At 53.1% G+C, this 18,238-nt stretch overlaps 3 protein-coding genes across 5 annotated transcripts in view; all 3 read left to right on the top strand.

Moving 5' to 3' along the window:
• The window catches only part of FLNC (filamin C), a 74,680-nt gene extending 70,125 nt beyond the window's left edge, over nucleotides 1-4,555 (top strand). For both annotated transcript variants that reach the window (XM_063308985.1, XM_063308984.1), the window contains 4 exons: nucleotides 517-693; nucleotides 1,403-1,621; nucleotides 2,622-2,831; nucleotides 4,187-4,555. In XM_063308985.1, the coding sequence (XP_063165055.1) occupies nucleotides 517-693; nucleotides 1,403-1,621; nucleotides 2,622-2,831; nucleotides 4,187-4,374 (794 nt within the window). In that variant the 3' untranslated portion in view covers nucleotides 4,375-4,555. The remainder of the gene's footprint in view (nucleotides 1-516; nucleotides 694-1,402; nucleotides 1,622-2,621; nucleotides 2,832-4,186) is intronic.
• A 2,906-nt stretch (nucleotides 4,556-7,461) lies between these two features.
• The window catches only part of ATP6V1F (ATPase H+ transporting V1 subunit F), a 70,135-nt gene continuing 59,358 nt past the window's right edge, over nucleotides 7,462-18,238 (top strand). Inside the window, exons 1-2 of one of the 2 annotated variants that reach the window (XM_063308190.1) lie at nucleotides 7,462-7,674; nucleotides 10,051-10,252. In XM_063308190.1, the coding sequence (XP_063164260.1) occupies nucleotides 7,517-7,674; nucleotides 10,051-10,252 (360 nt within the window). In that variant the 5' untranslated portion in view covers nucleotides 7,462-7,516. Of the gene's footprint in view, nucleotides 7,675-10,050; nucleotides 11,254-18,238 lie in introns of those variants that run through there. The other variant, XM_063308189.1, reaches the window with a different exon arrangement.
• SPMIP1 (sperm microtubule inner protein 1) lies at nucleotides 13,592-14,422 on the top strand. The gene is made up of 2 exons (XM_063309042.1): nucleotides 13,592-14,045; nucleotides 14,271-14,422. The coding sequence occupies exons 1-2, from the start codon at nucleotides 13,592-13,594 to the stop codon at nucleotides 14,378-14,380; spliced, it is 564 nt and encodes a 187-aa protein (XP_063165112.1). The 3' UTR covers nucleotides 14,381-14,422.

Genomic DNA, 18,238 nt, shown 5'->3' with positions numbered 1-18,238 from the left:
CATGTTAGAGCATCATGCCAGGTGGGGCCGTCCAGATATGTTGCCTTTCCATCATCTCTATCTATCTATCTATCTATCTATCTATCTATCTATCTATCTATCTATTTTTCAAATTTCTATTACCGCCCATCGCTCCCAAAAGGGGGACTCCTCAGTCACGTTCCAGGATGAAGTAATAATCTGGACCGTTTCTGGGTCTGTTTCACAGCATACTTAATTCCCACGATCATCTTGCAAGTCAGGCCAGCCACTGGAAGAGAACATATCTAAGTAAACCATGTGGCAGACATGAGATTTGGACTGGGTGCCCAAAGCTCCTTCCCGGCCCCTGGGCAATGCCAGGCGCCCACCCTGGATTGAGGGTGTGTGTGTGTCAAAAAGATGTTGGGGGAGCTCCAGGAGATTTGAGGTGGCCACACTGAGCGGTCTTTCGAGGCTGAAGGTTGAGGGGCTTCTTCCCAGAGACCCCATGGCTGACTTGCATTGCTGAAACCGCCCTTTGCATTTCTCCGCCAGACAAATATGCCATTCGCTTCATCCCCCACGAGAACGGTGTCCACTCCATCGATGTCCGATTCAACGGACGGCACGTTCCAGGCAGCCCTTTCAACATCCGCGTGGGCGAGCAGAGCCAAGCAGGCGACCCCGGGCTCGTCACGGCCTATGGCCTGGGGCTGGAGGGAGGAACCACAGGTAAGGCCCTGCCCTTGTGGGGTGGGGGTGGGGGGACAGAGCTTCAGGGAGCTGGCCTTTCTGGGCACAGGTAGGCGTGTGGACAATCGAATGCCAGCCTTCCCCAAGCTGGTGCCCGCTGGACTGGTTGGGCCACTGCCCTCCCCACCTGGCTGGCTGAGGAATTCTGGGAGTTGAAGTCCACACAGCTTAGAGTTGCCAAGGTTGAAGAACCCTTTTGAGAAACACTGGTTTGAAACATTCCAATGCTGTAATTTACACTGCACCTGCCTCTTTCTTTTTCTTGTCTTTGAAACGTAGTGGGCCGAGGCCACATATGCTGTCGTTCTGCCTTTGCTCAGGGCTGCCCAGCCAGGTGCCAGTGCTTTGCTGGGAGCCCAGTGTGCACGGCATCGTTGGCTTGCTAATAAAATTATGTGCATCTTCAGAGTGATTTGGTTGCTTCAAGAAAGCCAGGGTTTGGCCACAACGCCCCACATTCTTGCATTAAAAGCTTTCTTTTCAACTCTGTGGGATCATGCCTGGATACCAGAGCACCCCATTCTTCCTATTCATTACTAGCTTTTAAAAGGACCTTCTTGAATGGAGATAATGAAGAAAGAGGGCAAAGGAAACTGAAGTGTTTTTTCCAGTGAAGATCTGGGCATTGTGCCCATCCTGGGGGGCCACCAGGGACGGCCTCGCTAACAGACTCCCCTCTTTCCGGCAGGTGTCTCCTCTGAGTTCATTGTGAAGACCCGAAATGCAGGTTCCGGCGCCCTTTCGGTGACCATTGACGGGCCCTCCAAGGTACAGATGGACTGCCAGGAGTGCCCCGAGGGCCACAAGATCACCTACATGCCCATGGCACCTGGAAGCTACCTCATTTCCATCAAGTATGGGGGGCCCCAGCACGTCGTCGGCAGCCCCTTCAAAGCCAAGGTCACAGGTGGGTTAAGGTGCCCAGCTGGGCTTTCGGGGCCCCGCAGGGAGAGCACAGACCCCTCTCAGCTCGTAGGCATTCCCACCACCCCGGTCTCCGTTCTGGAGTGAAGATGCTCAGTCTGTGCCCAGAGAACCATGGCTTTGCATGTCCACTCTCAGCTGTAGCTCTCCAGTGGGTGCCAGGGTGAGCCTTCAACAAATTGGCACCATCACTTTATGATTTATTGAACCTATTATACCAGTGCCTCTCATTGTCCTCCATGACTTGGGGCAAAAATATAAAACCAGGGATCCAAGAATTAGCATTATCATTACCAAGTGCAGTTTAGGGCACACCATCCTGGTGAGCAAAAGAGTGTGATTCACACAGGGGAGAGGACAGAGGGCTGAATTCACACAACACACATACTCAGGTCAAGGAAAGATGTATTCACATCACTCCCTAAGCTGGGTTCTGTAGTTTTAAGCTCCGTTAGGTTTTCCTGTGACTGAGCCTGTTGTGCCAACCTAACCTATTTCATTAATTTACGACTTAAAGTGCGGTGCCAAGCCAGAAAATGGCTTCATGCAGGAATCAGGTTGTGTGAACCTAATTGGGAATGGATATTTATTTATGTTTAAACTTGTATGCCACCCAACTGCCAATGACTCTGGGCGGCTCACAGCAATCGAAACAAAGCCATTACAATAAAATCAATTAGATAAAACCCGCCTTCGGTTCTTGATCTAGTCAGTGACTCCCATCCCCTTATTCTGATCAGAGCCCTTCATAATGGCTGTGGTATTTCTGTCCCGCTCTTCTCCAAGATACCAGGGTTTCTGTCCCTCCCCCTGTCCTCCCCTATTCTGATGACACCCCTGTGAGGTAGGCCAGAGGGCCTTAGATTCCAGGGGTCTAATCCAACACTCGAGCTGCTGTCCAAGGGCGGGTGCATGATCCATCTGGGGGCTCTGCCTGGGAAGTGCCAAGGGTGATGGTTTGTCCCTCCTCTCTGCCTCGCCAGGGCCCCGCCTGTCCGGTGGGCACAGCCTCCATGAGACCTCCACGGTACTGGTGGAGACAGTCACCAAAGCCGCCTCCTCGGTGGGGGGCAGCTACAGTGCCCTGCCCAAGTTCTCCTCCGATGCCAGCAAGGTGGTCACCCGGGGGCCGGGGCTGACCAAGGCCTTTGTGGGGCAGAAGAACACCTTCACAGTGGACTGCAGCAAGGCAGGTGGGCATCGCAGCACCAGGAGGGGCAGAAGGGGTGGTGGGGATGAACTCTGGCGTGAAGGGGATGGGATCTGGAGGGAAGCTTGGGAAAGCTGTGCCACATTTTCAGGAAAAATCTGGTCTAGTGGCCATGTCAGCCAAAGGGCAGAAAGCCTTGATTGCTGGAAGGGGCTGCTTGGGCGGCAAAATCCTCCTATTTGCACTTTGCAGGAATTGAGATTCAAGCCTCGCTGGTAGATGAGTGGACAGGTTGGCACCCTCTCTTCAGCTGCCCCTGCCAGGAAAATAGTTCCTATTTATGGGGGTTGTAAGAGGAATTCTGGGACTCGAAGTCCACACAGCTTAAAGGAGCTGAGGCTGAGGAAGACCGGAGCAGACAGTGCTTCACGCAGCCGAGAGACTTCCAGATGAAGCTTCCTAGCATGCAGTCCCAGAGCCTTAACTGAAGTCTTCACTTTGCCCCCTTCCTGTTTTCTCCCACGGCTTCATTTGTCTTTCCTCACACCGAAAAAACAATCTGTTCAGGAAAGGCATGGAGGAAGACCTCTTCTTCCTGCAGCATAGAGCGGGGAGAGGGAAGGTTGTGGTGCCCGTTGGCCTTGAAAAAGCAGGAAACTTCTGAAGCTCTCTTGGGGTTGGTGCCTCAAAGACAGCGGCTCAGGACCCATCGCTCGCTCCCGTCACCTACTCCAGTGTTGGTCAACCTCAGCCACTTGAAGATGGGTGGACTTCAACTCCCAGAACCCCCCAGCCAGCACGGTCCACCCATGCGGTCCACCCATCTTAAAGTGGCTGAGGTTGACCAACACTGATCTAGTCCAACCTTCTGCAAAGTGCAGGATGACCCATTCCCCCCTCTCATCTTTGAGAGTGGGCTGTCCAGCCTCCTGAAAACCTCCCAAAATGAAGCCCCCACAGCCTCCGTGGGGAGACTCTTACGGAGTTGGGCAGATCTTACCCTCAGGAAGTTTTTCCTTGTATCTCAGTGAAATTTAGGAAGCTGCGGCTGGTAGCCATTATCCCTGGTCCTTGGAGAAACCTCCCCTTCTGCTCCCCAATGGGGGGGGGGGTGTCACCTTTTACTGGCGGCCCAAAGGGAAGAATTCTAGATTGAGCCAGTTTGTCTTTACCAGGTGGCCCTCCCTTCCCCCCCCAAAAGCCCCTGTCCCTTTCACAAGGGTCTGTTTGGATTTGGAAGTGCCCCGATTTTCAGGGAGGCTTGCTGATAAAGCGAAAGGGGAGGTCGAAAGCTAGGCGGGCTCTCTGTCTCCTGAACCATCCTCCCTGCTCTTCTGGCGCCCATGGGGGGCGGCTTCCGGGGGCCCAGCACAAGTCTCCTCTTCTCCTTCCCTGCAGGCACCAATATGCTGATGGTGGGGGTCCACGGACCCAAGACCCCCTGTGACGAGGTTTATGTCAAGCACGTGGGCAACCGCGTCTACAGCGTCACCTACACTGTCAAGGAGAAGGGCGACTACATCCTCATCGTCAAGTGGGGGGACGAGGGCGTGCCCGGCAGCCCCTACCAAGTCAGCGTGCCCTAGGAGCGGCCTGAGCCCACCCCCCTCGGCCCCGCCCTTCCCTGCCCAGAACTGGCATGGCCGAAGTGCCCACTGCGACCAAGGCGGGGCGAGGGAGAGGCGCCACTGTGGGACAATCTCTTGCCTCGTTTGGTTGGACTTTGGCTTTTGAGAGTTTCTCCAGGCGGATCAGGACCGGGAGGGGGAGGGGGAGGGGAGAGGGCGGGGGCAGGGTGGGGTGGGGTGTGCCATTTTAGCTGGAGTGGGTAGAGGGGGCACAGCGAGGCCAGTCTGGGGGGGGGGGAGGAAGTTGTCGGGATTGAGAATGCTTGCAGAGGGCAGGCGGGCGCCTTTTGGGGTGCCCGAGAGGCCTGGAAAGTTTCCCCTTGCCATCCAGCCCCAGCAGAGGCGTGGCGTTAATCCAGATGCACCCGAAACCATGACCACAGAAGGGTTCTTCTGAGTCCGGTTTGGGGAAAGTGGATTTGGGCACTGAAAGTGATGCAGCAAGAAGGAGCAAAGGGGCAAGCGGGATCCAGGAGTCGCTCTGAAACTCCTGCCGAGGTTGAGGGGATGGCAGGAGGGTCAGTTCTGCCCCCGCCCCAGGACCAGAGATGTGGCTTTGGCCGCACAACGAGGATGCTTTGAGCCGAGTGTGCTGAGAGAAGTGATTGTGAGCGCAGGATTGTGAGAACTGTAATGCCAGAGCGCCCACCCACAGGTGCCTTCCCAGCGGCCTTTCTGGATGCACCCTATTGGGATTGTGGGGTGTCTTGGATTCGATTCCAAAATGTGCTTCCTGAGGATTGGGGGCAGAAACTTGGCAACTGCCCGTAACTTTTTAAAACAGGTGTGTCTTTTCCGGGAGTTCCACAGCCGCCACCAGATCCCAGGAAAAAGACACGGCTGCTTTGAAAAGGCGCAGTCCGCGACTCGGTCGATGCCCCCATGTGCTCCAATGCGCCTTCCGGGCATCGAATCCAAAGCATGGCGCCACTCCCTTTCCCGGGCCTTCTTCCCACACCTTCTGTCCTGTTGTTAAACTTGTGCTTCACTGTGAAGGGGGCAGCTTTTGCCAAAGAGTTTTTTTTTTTTTAAGAAAAGGAGGAAGGAAAAAAATATTAAAAATTCAGGGGAAAGGGGAACACAGATCCTGGCCCGTGTGGGCAGGGGAGGGGGCTTCTCTCTCCCCCCCTCCCCCCTCTCTCTTTTTTAGTAACGTGTTTGGGGTTGTGTGTGTTCACTGGGGCTGGAATGGCACTTCAGCAGATGTGGTGAAGTCAGAGCAGCGACCTTGCACCCAACCGACCTGCCCCGCAGCAATAAAGTTTACTTGCTTTTAAAGATGAGCGTGGTGGTCTTCCCTTTGCTATGCCTTTGGGGGGGGGGCGTTTAAAACCCCACAAAATCTTTTCCTGAGCTCCCTTCCCAACCATCGGTGGCTGGCCGGTATTTGCTAGTGTCAGAAGGATGAAACCCCTTCCTTTTCTCTGTTCGTTCCCAAGCCGGGCATTTAATAGAAATAGCCAGACGATAAGTGGAGAGTTAAGATACGTTTATTCACCCAAAGCTGTCAATTGTTTTTGAGGGGATGGCCGTGCCAGGGATTAGTTTTCTCCATCCTTGGTGCGGAGAAATGTAGCATTTTGGCCAAATTTTAGCCCATCAGAATGCATTGCAATAACCTTTGCTTTCTTGGCATGAACATCTGCCCTTTTCATGCTCTATTCCTCCTGTCATGGACATCGGTTTTTCACATCCTGTTCAGATGTTCTCTTACCTCCGAATTAGGGCAAATGTCCTTATTTATGGTTAAGCAGAAATCTCTAGTAAAAACGCCAATGGGCACCTTATCCTTCCTCCACATGCGTTTTCCTACAAGGTGTACGTATTCCATTTCTACATAACACACTCATTTGTCTAATCAGGAACCAGCTCCCAGCATTGTATCACAAGATGTACACCTTTTCCTTATTGCAATCCAACACTAGAATCTTCAGGGGAGGAAAAAAAAACCCTATAACTGAAGTGGTGTCTTTCTGGTGGAAAACTTTCGTGTCGTCGGAGAACGCCATTCTGAGAAAAAAGGGTAATCTCACGCAAACAACGCTTGGGACCCTAAGAACAGAATTAGGATGGGGAAGGCCCCTCGCTCCAGAGGGTGGGCACAAGGCTTGAGTCAGGCACAGCAAGGAGCAGATTTCCAGGAGCAGATTTTTGATTGGTGCAGTTTTCTTGGTGGCATCATGGAGATCCACGCGTGGAATCCCCCTCTAAGGGCAGGACTGCTCTCTCATGGACAAAGAGGTTTGTCCTGCTTGGAGCAGCGTTTCTCAATCTCAGCAACTTTAAGACCTGTGGACTTCAACTCCCGGAGTTCTGGAAGTTGAAGTCCACCCATTTTAAAGTTGACAGGGTCGGGAAACCTGCTCTAATGCATGGCACTGCATCTCCCTGAAAAGCCCTTCAAACCGCAGAAAGCCCAGGAGCAAAGCCACTTGCTGGGTCTCTCTCGGGCACAACGCCCACAAATTAGAAGCCCAGAAATCATCCACCTTTGGAGGTGGCATCTGCTGGAAATGGATTTGCTGTCGAAGCGGAAACCCTGAAATCTCAGGCCCTGCATTTCACGCCACGTGCTTGGCGTGTTCCCGACGTAGCAGCTGCCTTCACATGACACAAGAAGCTTGATTAGTTTTGACGTGGCGGGGGGGGGGGACACTGGGAACGTTCTCTATGAACCTAGGCCATTGGATGCATTGCGCAAACTCAAACATGGGCTTCATTGGGTGACGTGTGAACCCAGCCAATGGTTAGATTAAGCATGTCGTGTGAACACTGCACATGGCACGTGGCGAAGGAGCCGGGAAAGAGGATGAAGAACAAAAGGGCTCATTGTCCCAATCCTTGCCAGGTAATTATTGGGGGGAAAAAAGGAAGACCTATGCGCAACCCGTAAGATCACGCCCATACACGCATCTCCTTTCCCTATCTCTATGATTCCGATCGCTCCGTCGGCGGCTTCGTTCTACCAACGCATGCGCCGAGGCAGGAACGCGCTCCCCCCCCCCGAGCCCTGCGCCTGCGCTTCTCGGAGCGTTATAAGGTTGCTACGGCGCCTGCGCGAGGACAGTGTTGGTCCTTTCTGCCCGTCCTTCGCGCGATCATGGCCGGCCGGGGGAAGCTGATCGCCGTGCTGGGCGACGAGGACACGGTGACCGGGTTCCTGCTGGGCGGCGTGGGGGAGCTCGACAAGCACCGGCGCCCGAACTTCCTGGTGGTGGAGAAGGAAACGGCCCTGACGGAGATCGAGGAGGCCTTTCGGTGAGGAAGAGCCGGGAGGCGATTGCCCGGGAAACGGCGAGGGAGGGACCATTGCGCCGGAAGAACGGGGGGCGCTGCGCTTGGGAAGGGACCATTCCCTGTCATGGGGGGAGTTCGGGTTAAACAAGCCAATGGAAAGCAGCGGGACGGAAGAGACCATCTACTGTCCGGCGGCGGGGGGGTAGACGCGTCGTGACGCCAAACCATTCCAGGCAGGGGGAAGCAGTCCTGGATTCCCCGGGGGGAAGAAATTGTGGATTACGTAAAATAGGAAGGACTCTTCCCCAACCTTCAGTTATGCTAGATAGCGATGGTGGGAGTTGCAATACAGCTCGCCTAGCCAGGGATGATGGGTGTTGTATTAAATAAACTCAGTAAATCTAGAGAGCCCCGGCTGGGGATGATGGGCAGAGTGGCCCCAACCAGTCACTGCTGTGGGAAGGGGCAGCATGCACAGAATGTATTAGCCAGGCTGTGGTTGCAAACAGGCAGCTGCTTAGTTAGCGTTAGCCTGAGTTAGGTTTCTGTTGGCTTACGGTGTTGTGCAAACCTGGCCTGTTTCTCCAACGAGGGTCATTTGGGTTAATTAAGTTCAGGGGGTTGCATGAATGCAGCCAGGACAGGCTAGGGCAGTGTTTCTCAACCGTGGCTACTTTAAGATGGGTGGACTTCTGGACTCCCAGCATTCCCCAGCCAGCATGGGTGGCTGGGGAATGCTGGGAATTGAAGTCCACCCATCTTAAAGTTGCCACGGTTGGGAAACACTGGGCTAGGGTGTAAACTGCACCTCCCTCGATCCTGATGCAAAGCACATGTTTGGGATGATTCGGTCCTTCCGTGTGTGAGCTCAGGAGGGAGGCCCCGTGAGTGTGCAGTGGCACTCTCTCCGCTGTCCTTTTGGTTGGCCAGTTCTGGTGGCCAGCAGATAGACCCCTGCCGGGTTGAGCATTTCCTTGCTGGAGCGCGGAAGGCTGGGCGTGTGTGAAGCAGACTTCGGATGGAGGTTTTCGGGGATGTTTCCTGCGGGACCTCAAACAGGGAGCGAACAGGGAAAGTGCTTTGCAGCTTGGGGAACTTGGTGGCTCAGATTATGTGCTGGGGTGCTGGGAGAGGAAAAGCAGGAGGCGCCGCGACCAGGGGAACAGTCAGGTAAGAGGGGCCTGAGTCCAGGGCAAGAAAGTAACTTGAGAAGAGGTGGCAGATGAGCCCCTCCCTGGTTCTCAGGAAGCTAAAGTGAGGGAGGGGGGAGCACTTGCAGACTTGCAAGTTTCTCTGACGAGAGCTTTACAGTGATGGCCGTGCTTACGTGGTATTGGTCTACCTCGAAGAGCGGACATCAGGCCATCGAGTGATGAAAAGCAAGCTTCGCTGCTGTGTATTTCTAAATGCTGGAGTTGCTGTCAGCTCAGTGGGATCCCACCCAGTTCCCACCCTCATTTCCTCACCCTTTGGGTTTATTGATCTTGTTTAGAACTGGCAAACAAGGGATCCTGCATCTGCCTCTTGCGAATTCCAGAAGGCGTTGGGTTCAGCCGGTGCGCTGTTTGCCCACAAACAGCCAAACCCTGCAACGTCCAGCCTCAGCTGCTTTCTGCCAGTCTTGCTTTACCTGCAAAGGATTTGCTGCTGTCACTGTGACCTTGAGGGGGCTGTAAAGAACTGCAGAAGGTTGGGGGAGAGGGGGGTGAAGAGAGGCAGGATCAGATCCCTGCCCAGCCTTTGCGTGTGTTGAGTAGTTTTCTCTGGAGAAGACATTTCCCCAATCGGGCGCTCTCCCAGTGAACGCCGTGGGTCGTGCATTCGTTCTGCTTTACGTTTACAAGCAATTAGACTGTGGAACCTCATTCCACAAGGAACTTTGTGAGCTGAGCAGCTGCTTCTCAGAATAATTTATATGACTACTTCTTCCCGTAGAGGAAGTCTATCTCGGAGTGCCCATTGCAGGTGTAGGAATGTTTATGGAGGGTCCTCTTGATATTTGCCACAAGGATGAAGTGACGGGGATTGGATCTGACCTTGCTTCCATCGCAAAGGTCTTGGTTTATATTTCTTGGGGATGGCCAGGAGAGGCCCAGCCATCCCACAGCAATGGCATTGCACTGCTTCGATGCCAGGGAGGTGCTGGCTTTGGCGGCGCTGGAGTGCAGTGCTGTGTTCCTAATGCATCTGGGGACTGAGCAAGGCCAGTCCCCTCCCTGATTCAGCACACCTTGGGCTGTCCGTAGGCCGAAGACCTCTCGGCTGCTGTTGCAGTTGATTCTTGACCCCGGGGGCACAGGCGGCTGGTAGAAGCGGTACAATCCCTGGCAGTAGCAGGTGGAGCCCCCAGGAGCCGGCCCATTGTGACCCCTCCACCTCGTTCTCTTTTGCCTCCAGGAGCTTCCTGTGCCGCGAGGACATCGGCATTGTCCTCATCAACCAGTTCATTGCGGAAATGATTCGCCATGCGATTGATGCGCACACCAAATCCCTCCCAGCCGTGCTGGAGATCCCCTCCAAGGAGCACCCCTACGATGCCTCCAAAGACTCGATCCTACGCCGTGCCAAGGGCATGTTCACCGCTGAAGATTTGCGATAGGTGGCAGAGAGACCCTGCCCCCCTCCTGGGCCAGCTGTGGCTTCGTTGCTGTTCATCCATAAACCATTGCTCTGCTTCCCCTTGTGTTGCCTCGTCGTCTTTCTCCTTCTGCTCGTCGTTCTGCGGAGGAGCAAGTCCGCGCTGGAGATGTCTTCGGCCTTTTCAAGCATCTCAGCTCTGCTCCCCACGGGGGTGCATGCATTTGAGTCAGGAAGCAAGAAGGGTTGGGCTGGGTGCCCATTTCACTTTCATCTGGGGCTCTTCGGGGAAGGCCTCCCCCCTCTCAGTATGACCGAAGCCGGGTTCCATTTTCTCCGGGGCCGGAATTGTCCGGGCTGCGTTTCTGTGTCCCGCTTTGGCCTTTGCCTCTGATGAGCAGTAGGGGCCCGTGTTCATCAACAGAAACGTGGATGTACTTTGGACTGACGTCCTGCTCCCCTTCAGCTGTCGCTCCGCTTTAGGCCGCAGTCCCCTCCTGCTGCTCCCTGGCCTCCCACTTCTCGCTATGTAAGCCCTTCCCTTGAGGAGTGAAGCCAAAGTGGTGAAGGTAAAGGGGGTATGTCTTGGCTTGGCGCCTGCAAGGTGCTGACTGGTCTCCCTTCCCTCTCTGGCAGCGCAGTACCCAAACACCTCCCTTGTCTTTGGCGTCCTGAGGATTTGCAGCCCAGATGAAAGGGCTCCTCTGGGCAGGCACCATTTTTTCTTCCCCTAGAAAGGGCATTGGCGGAGATGTCCCGTTGACCTTTTTTTGCTAGAAGGAAGTTCCCTTTCAACCATCGTTTTGACGATCTGTTCCAGCCTTCGTCAGGCTGTGGCTTCACCTGGCCCACCTGGGGGATGTTCGGGGTCTAGGCCTCCAGGCTGGGAGAGCCTCATCCCATTTTCACCCACACGTTGATTATTCCTTGAAGGCTAGAAAGTGGTATCTAAAGGTAGCTAATCATGCTACCAATCTCTGGTTACCTTGAAAGCCACCTTGTCCGTTACCCCAAAATAAAACCCAACTAATACAACTCGTCTCTGATTGATTTCTGTCCTGGATTGCTGAATTTGGGAGAAGTGGGAGGTGATCCAGATGCAAGGTACCTTCGTTCCTGCAATTCAGTTACTGTCTTGGAAAATTGCAGACTATTTTCAGCCTGTCTTGGTTTGGGTCGATGTTTCCCTGAAATCTCTTCCATGGGGAAGTTGACGGCATCAGCGCTTGCATGTGCTGGTGAGTCACTTGGTTCTTGGGCACTGTGCGCAAACCAGCCTCTCATGCTGGAATTGCTGAACTGACCCATGTCTTGAGTTTGCACGATACCTTGGTGTGCTTATGGTTGACAGTGCCCTTAAACCCCCAACCAATTCAAACAGCACACTTATGTTATTCCTTTGTTAGTTCAATTTATAGGCCACCCCAGTCATTCAAGTGGCTCTAGGTCAGTATTTCTCAACCTTAGCAACTTTAAGATATGTGGACTTCAACTCCCAGAGTTCCCCAGCCAGCCATGCTTTTTTTTTTTTTTTAAATCCTTCAAGTCAATTCTGACTTGACAACTACACAGACAAATCCTTGCAGGTTGAGTTGGTTGGTTGGTTTTTTGGTGGCATATTACAAAAGTGATTGGACACTGCCTCCTGGGATGTTTCTTGATTTGCCAGTCCAGGGCTGAAATAGGGTGACTAAGTCAAAATTGCCCAGCTGGCTACCCTGCCCAAGGCACGGCTAGAGCCAGGGTCTCCCCACTCCTGGTCCAGCATCTTAACCAGCACCCCACACTGGCGCTCTCAGGAGAATTGCAGGATATTCACACCACCAAACAAGCAAGACTGTAATAAGCTACACAACCAACAGTTATTCCTAGAGTCAGGCTGGAATTGGCTGCTGCCAAAAGTTTAAATAAACGGGGCAAGGACTCCCCGAGAACCAAGCAACGAAATCCTGAAGTATGGATGCAGCCGATGTCCAGATCAATGTGCTAGGACAGAAAAAGTCTACTCAGTAAGTAGGTTGTGTGAATGCGACCAACGCGTGCAAGAGACAGAACTGCCTTGTGAGCAAACTTTGCTGCTGCAGTTTCACCCAGAGAAAAGGTGGGCCAGTTGCAGTAAGGTTTGGTAGAGTTTCAAGATTTCCCTGAAAAATTGCCACAGGGAAAAGGTCCAAGCCTCTTCCAAGCTAGCATCCTTCACAGGGCTGCTATTCTCACAGCCTCCATGATGCTAACTCTCATCCAGCACATCTGAAGGGTGTCTGGTTGGTTGAGGCTGAGCAGTTTGGATTTTCCTGTCTTGTAAGTCCTTCAGACCCATGTGGATACTTTCCAGCTCTTCCTGGCAGCCAGGATGGAGGTGTCACCAAGTCCAGAAATGGGGTTGATGTGTAGAGGTCTTGTTCTCAACATGGTCAAGTCAGCGTGGGGTTAAGAGCATTGCAGGAACCTTGGAAAGAGACAGTAGTGTTGTATAACCCCCCGAGGATGAATTTAATCCCTGGGAAGTGGACCTCAAGGTTGGCTGGATACCCACGAACAGCATTCAGGAGAAGTTGGGGCAGGATTGAGACTGGCTTGAGCACACTGGGCTGGATTGCTTCCTGACCCTGCTTCTGTTCTGATGGACGAGCTCCCAACATGGGGAGCAATGTCAGCTGGGTGGGACTCCACAACCTCATTATTTTAGGGGGTCACAAAACCACACAGCTTGAAAACCCCTGGTGTAGCTTGTTGTACAACCCGTCCTTTGGGTTAAAGGGTGATTTGATGTAATGTGTGGACCCGGAAAATAGGTTAACTCATAACTAGGTTAAGCGTCAAGTATTAACTGGTAAGACTTACAGAGACCTCTGATGTTTGCACTCCTCCTGGCCTCCAACATGTTCTCTCTCAGCTGACTATATCCCATAATTTCCATTCAGCCCAGCTGTTGCTGATTTCTCAGCGGCAAGCTAGGGTTTTGTTTTGTGGGCTGCTAACAATGGAAAATGGCCTGAGACAATTCAAGTGACCTCTGGTGACGGGGATGCAATTACTTTCACACACACAATCACACCCGTGTTTGAGGTTCTTGGGGTGGTCTCCATCTTTGTCTCTACTGGAGGAGTGACCTCACAAGAGGCCGTGGCAGCAGCTGGGAAGTGGCAGCTACCAAATGCAGTGGCCCCCAGAGACCCTCAGGAACACCACAGTCCACCCTTTCAGCTCAAAGGAAGGCTGCCCAAGGGGGTTGTCTCTATGCCACTAGGAGAAGAGGGCCCAGGAACGTGGTGCGGAAGGAACGGTGGCGTCCGAGGTCCCGGTCAGATACGTGGTCTTGCAGTAGCTGGGCAAGGCCGAGCTCTTGTTCCGCCCAGCCATGGCGCGTCCACTCAACATGGACACGCTGCAGCAAAACTTTTGGAAGGAGGAATACCTGAAGGAGATCATGCTGCGCTTCGGCTGGCACCAGAAATACGGGGCCCTCGTCAAAGCCAAGCAGGAGAGCCTGCGGGAACGGCGGAAGAAGGCAGAAGACACCACCCTCCACCTGCCCTCCATCCGCCCCCTGCCTATCAAGCCCAGCTCGCCCCCTCCCCTGCCCAAGCCGGCCGGGCCGCTGCCCCGGGAGCGTGACCTGACCGGGCTGGATGCCTCCATCCTGGAGATGGAGATGAAGCCGGCTCCCCGGGAAGTGCGCAACCTCCTCTACCAGGGCATCTCCCACGAGGACGAGGGGCGCTACCGTTACCTGAAGATGCGCCTCCTGGTCCCGCCCGAGGAGAAGTACACCTTCCCCATCACCACCAACTTCACCTATGGCTGGCAGATGGGTGAGTGGGTGGGCAGAGGGGGCTGGGTGGGGGCCACAGGGTTGTGAGCAGGAGGCAGGGGGGCCTCTTCTGAGCCACCCCTTGGTGGTCCTCTCCTAGTCTTGCCCATCTAGGGGGGAGGATGGTCTAGCAGGCATGCTCAGGGGAAGGACCCCCACCTCAAAGGGGCCATGCCGCCCCCTCCTCTATGTTCTCTTTCCCACACACCCCGTTTGTGTCTTCCAGGAAAAATGGCCAGCTTCCACATGGCCCCCACAGCCAAGTGCCGCACTGACAGCTTCTTCCGGAAGAACGGCGCCTTCTCTCTGCTGCACCCACGGGATGTGGCCCTGTGAGTGCCCGTTCCACAAAGCCCAGACTGCTTGATTACTCTGGTGCCAGTCTCTGTCCTTGGCCTCTGTCTCAGATGGCTCCTGTGTAATTTAAAACTGTCTGTCAAGGCAAGTTTGGACTGTCAAAAGAAGGAAAGAAAAAGAAAGGCATTGATTAGCTCTCCACATGGTGGCACTTGTGGGCCTTCTTCTTTTCCAGCGCCATCTTCCTCAACCCAGCCCGCGCCAGACGCACTGGATACCATCCAGTCATTCACGGCCATTTGGAAAGAGACCAAAACGATTAGATGCCACATCTTGGCCTGCCTAGACCTGAACCACTTTTCAATACCCCATTTAACGCCAAAGGCTGGCTTGTGTTAATCAGAAAAGACCTGTGCTCAAGATCAACCATCCGTGTTCCAAACGGGGAGAGAATATTCCAGGAGCTGGGAAATGAGTGCTTGTATGGGGGGGGCGTGGGCACGGGACTAAATTCGGGTTTCCTGTGTTAAGGCGGCAACTCAAGGCGCTCTTTTATTCTGCAGCTCTACAGAGAAGCAAGGATGCCCATGGGAGGGGGAGGAGCCAAAAAAGTCAAGTTGCATCCACCATCCTCTCTCTTTTGACAACAACACACTCGCAGGCAGAATGGAAGAGCGCCTTGAGTTGCCCCCTTACCCAACTTGAGCTAAAATTCCAAGGCTGAAAGCCTAGTGCTGTTTGCTCAGTGTTCAGCCAGATGGGTTAGCGAGGACCACTGCAGCGTGGCACTCTGTTAGCCAGCCCCGAAGAAAGGTTGGCTGATGCCATTCAAGCTGAGATTTTGGTGGGCTTCCAGGGTCACCCACTCGATGGTCATGGCAGAGTTTTCTGACAGCTGAAAGGAGGGTGGGCTGTAGATACCATCCTGATAGATTGAAGCACAGTAGGAATCTGGAAAGAGAAACGTTCCTCCCTCTTGCCTAATACTGGAATTAAAACCGATAAAAGGGACTGCTTATTGCAATGCCTCGTTCAGTGTTTCTCGACCTGGCTGGCTGGGGGATTCTGGGAGTTGAAGTCCACACGTCTGCAAGTTGCCAAGATTGAGAAACACTGGCCGAGTTGAACCGGAAGGTACCTGCATCCAATGCGTTAATGCCACCAATCCCGACGGTTTTTAAAAGGTGACCGAGCACACCTGGCGGACTGGGCTGGAGGCCTGTTTGCAGCAGCATGCCATGAAAAGAGTTGCTGGGAGCATCATCGTCTTCGGGTTTCGTCCTGCGCTATGGGACACTATGGTTTGGATGGGTCTTTGGCATAATGAGAGCCAGTTTGGTCTAGTGGTTAAGGCAACAGGCTAGAAACCAGGAGACCGTGAGTTCTAGTCCCCCCGTGGGTGTGAAAGCCAGCTGGGTGACCTTGGGCCAGTCATTTTCTCTCACCCCAACGCATCTCACAGGATTGGTGTTGTGGGGAAAAGAGGAGGAGCATTCGGTATGTTCCCCACCTTGAATTATTTGTAAAAATTATAAAGGGATAAAAAAATTTAAAAAAAGTAATGCAACCTCCAGGCTCACTAAAAAAATATGTATTTGCCTGGGTCGAGGTGAGGTGATTTCAGAAATGGCTAAATGCCAAGCGGTGATCTTGACCTGAATCAGTCCACCCGACTCCGGATGCCCCCCCCCCGTTTTCCTCCATGGATTGATGGGGAAAAGGAGCAGTGAATTTCAACGCGTGCCTGATGTTGAAGGACCTGTTCCTATAATGCCCTCAATCGAGGCCATCACCAGCCCAGCACACTAATTGGGTCAACAGTCACAGTCTCGGGAGTATGGAGTCCTCACTCCCACCCTCCCTTGCACCAGGACAGCACTGGCCAGGCTCCCTCCCCATCCCGTCCCTTCGGGCCTGTCGATACGTTCCAGACAGCAACTTAACCAGAGCACGTTTCAGGAAACGTTTATTTACCACTTCATTCCAAAGGAGAAGCAAGCTAATTTATGGAAATCTACACCACTACATGCTGCATATATTCTGGAGCAACGCCTTGAGCGGAGTCTCCCCCGGGTGGGCCTAGCATGGCACGTTTTTATCCACAGCAAGAAGATGAAATGCAGCAAGGGAGGGTTAGGGTGTTTGCAGAAGGCACCAAGCAAGGAGGTCGGCTGATACCCTGGAGGGGAAGAAGAATCGCAGTGCAGAACGGCCCGGCAGGTTTGAACCGTGGGCGAACTCCAACCGGACGGTGCTCGGTTGAGGCAAGAATGACAGATGTCCTGCATCTGGGTAGGGGAAGACAAAGGTATCATCACAGAACAGGGGAGACCTGCCTTAGGGGAAGTCTTGCGAGAGATTTTCAAAGGGAGTTTTGATTCGGGGATGGCCTAAAGGTAAAGGTAAAGGTTTCCCTTGACGTAAAGTCCAGTCGAATCCGACTCTAGGGGGCGGTGCTCATCTCCGTTTCTAAGCCTTGGAGCCGGCGTTGTCATAGACACTTCCGGGTCATGTGGCCAGCATGACGACTCGGAACGCCGTTACCTTCCCGCCGAAGCGGTACCTATTGATCTACTCACATTTGCATGTTTTCGAACTGCTAGGTGGGCAGGAGCTGGGACTAGCAATGGGAGCTCACCCCGCCGCGCGGTTTCGAACCGCCGACCTTCCGATCGACAGCTCAGCGGTTTAACCCGCAGCGCCACCGCGTCCCGGGGATGGCCTAGTGCGCTGCTTTTCAAACTTGGCAACTTTAGGGTGGGTGGACTTCAACTCCCAGAATTCCCAGCCAGCGTGGGTGGGGAATTCTGGGAGTTGAAGTCCACCCATCTTAAAGCGGCCACGTTTGAAAAACACTGGTATAGGGGATTCCTGCACTGAGCAAAGCTTGGAACAGGTGACCTCTGAGATGGCTTCCAGCTCATACCTTCTACAATTCTGCGAAATAAGATGGCAACACATAGGAACAAGAACATAATAGAAATATTGCCTGGTACATCGTGGATTAAATAGCTTCATACTTATTGCCAACCCTCTTGAAAAGACTTCAAATTAGGTTCAGTTTGATTCTTTACATTGCATACAGGTAGTCCTCGCTTAACGACCACAATTGGGACCGGAATTTCAGTTGCTAAGTGAAGTGGTCATTAAGCGAATCTGAGCTGATTTTACAACCTTTTTTGCAGCAGTCATTAAGTGAATCACTGCAGGCATTAAGCGAACCACATGGTCATTAAGTGAATCATGCAGTTCCCCATTGATTTTGCTTGCCAGAAACTGGCTGGGAAGGTCAAAAATGGTGATCATGTGACCATGGGACACTGCAACAGTCATAAATGAGATCTGGTTGCCAAACGCCCAAATTGTGATCATGTGACTGCAGTGGTCCTAAGTGTGAGGACCGGTCATAAGTTTTTCCAGCATCATTGTAAGTCTGAACTGTCACTAACTGAGTGGATGTTAAGCGAGGACTACCTGTATGGAGAGTGAAACTGAATGGATGTGCGAAACTCTCCATTCTGGGGGTGGAACCTTCCTGGGAACGCTGAATGGTCCGTTTTTCTGGAATCTGCTCATCTGGTCATTCCAGGTGGGGTTCAAGTGTTTTCCAGAAGTAAATTTTCTGGGAGAGGAGGACGTTTGTAGTATTCCAGATGGACCCAAAACCACTTCCAGAAGATGTGTTTCTGGAAAACTACTGAACCGTGTGCAAATTGGTGCATGAAGGAAAATTAAGTTGCAGCGTTGGGATGGATGGAACTTTTTCAATGAGCAAAGAAAAGTTTATTTCTACCCACGGACAGCAGCAACGTGCTGAAGATGTCTTGCAAAGCAGAAAAACGCAACCCGCAACCCCGAAAGGCTTTCAGCAAACGTCTTCCTGTTCTTTTGCAAAGC

This window comes from Candoia aspera, chromosome 7 (assembly GCF_035149785.1).
Source record: "Candoia aspera isolate rCanAsp1 chromosome 7, rCanAsp1.hap2, whole genome shotgun sequence".
Classification (NCBI taxonomy): domain Eukaryota; kingdom Metazoa; phylum Chordata; class Lepidosauria; order Squamata; family Boidae; genus Candoia; species Candoia aspera.
The sequence above is the reverse complement of the archived record's forward strand: the minus strand, read 5'-3'. Positions and strand labels throughout refer to the sequence as shown.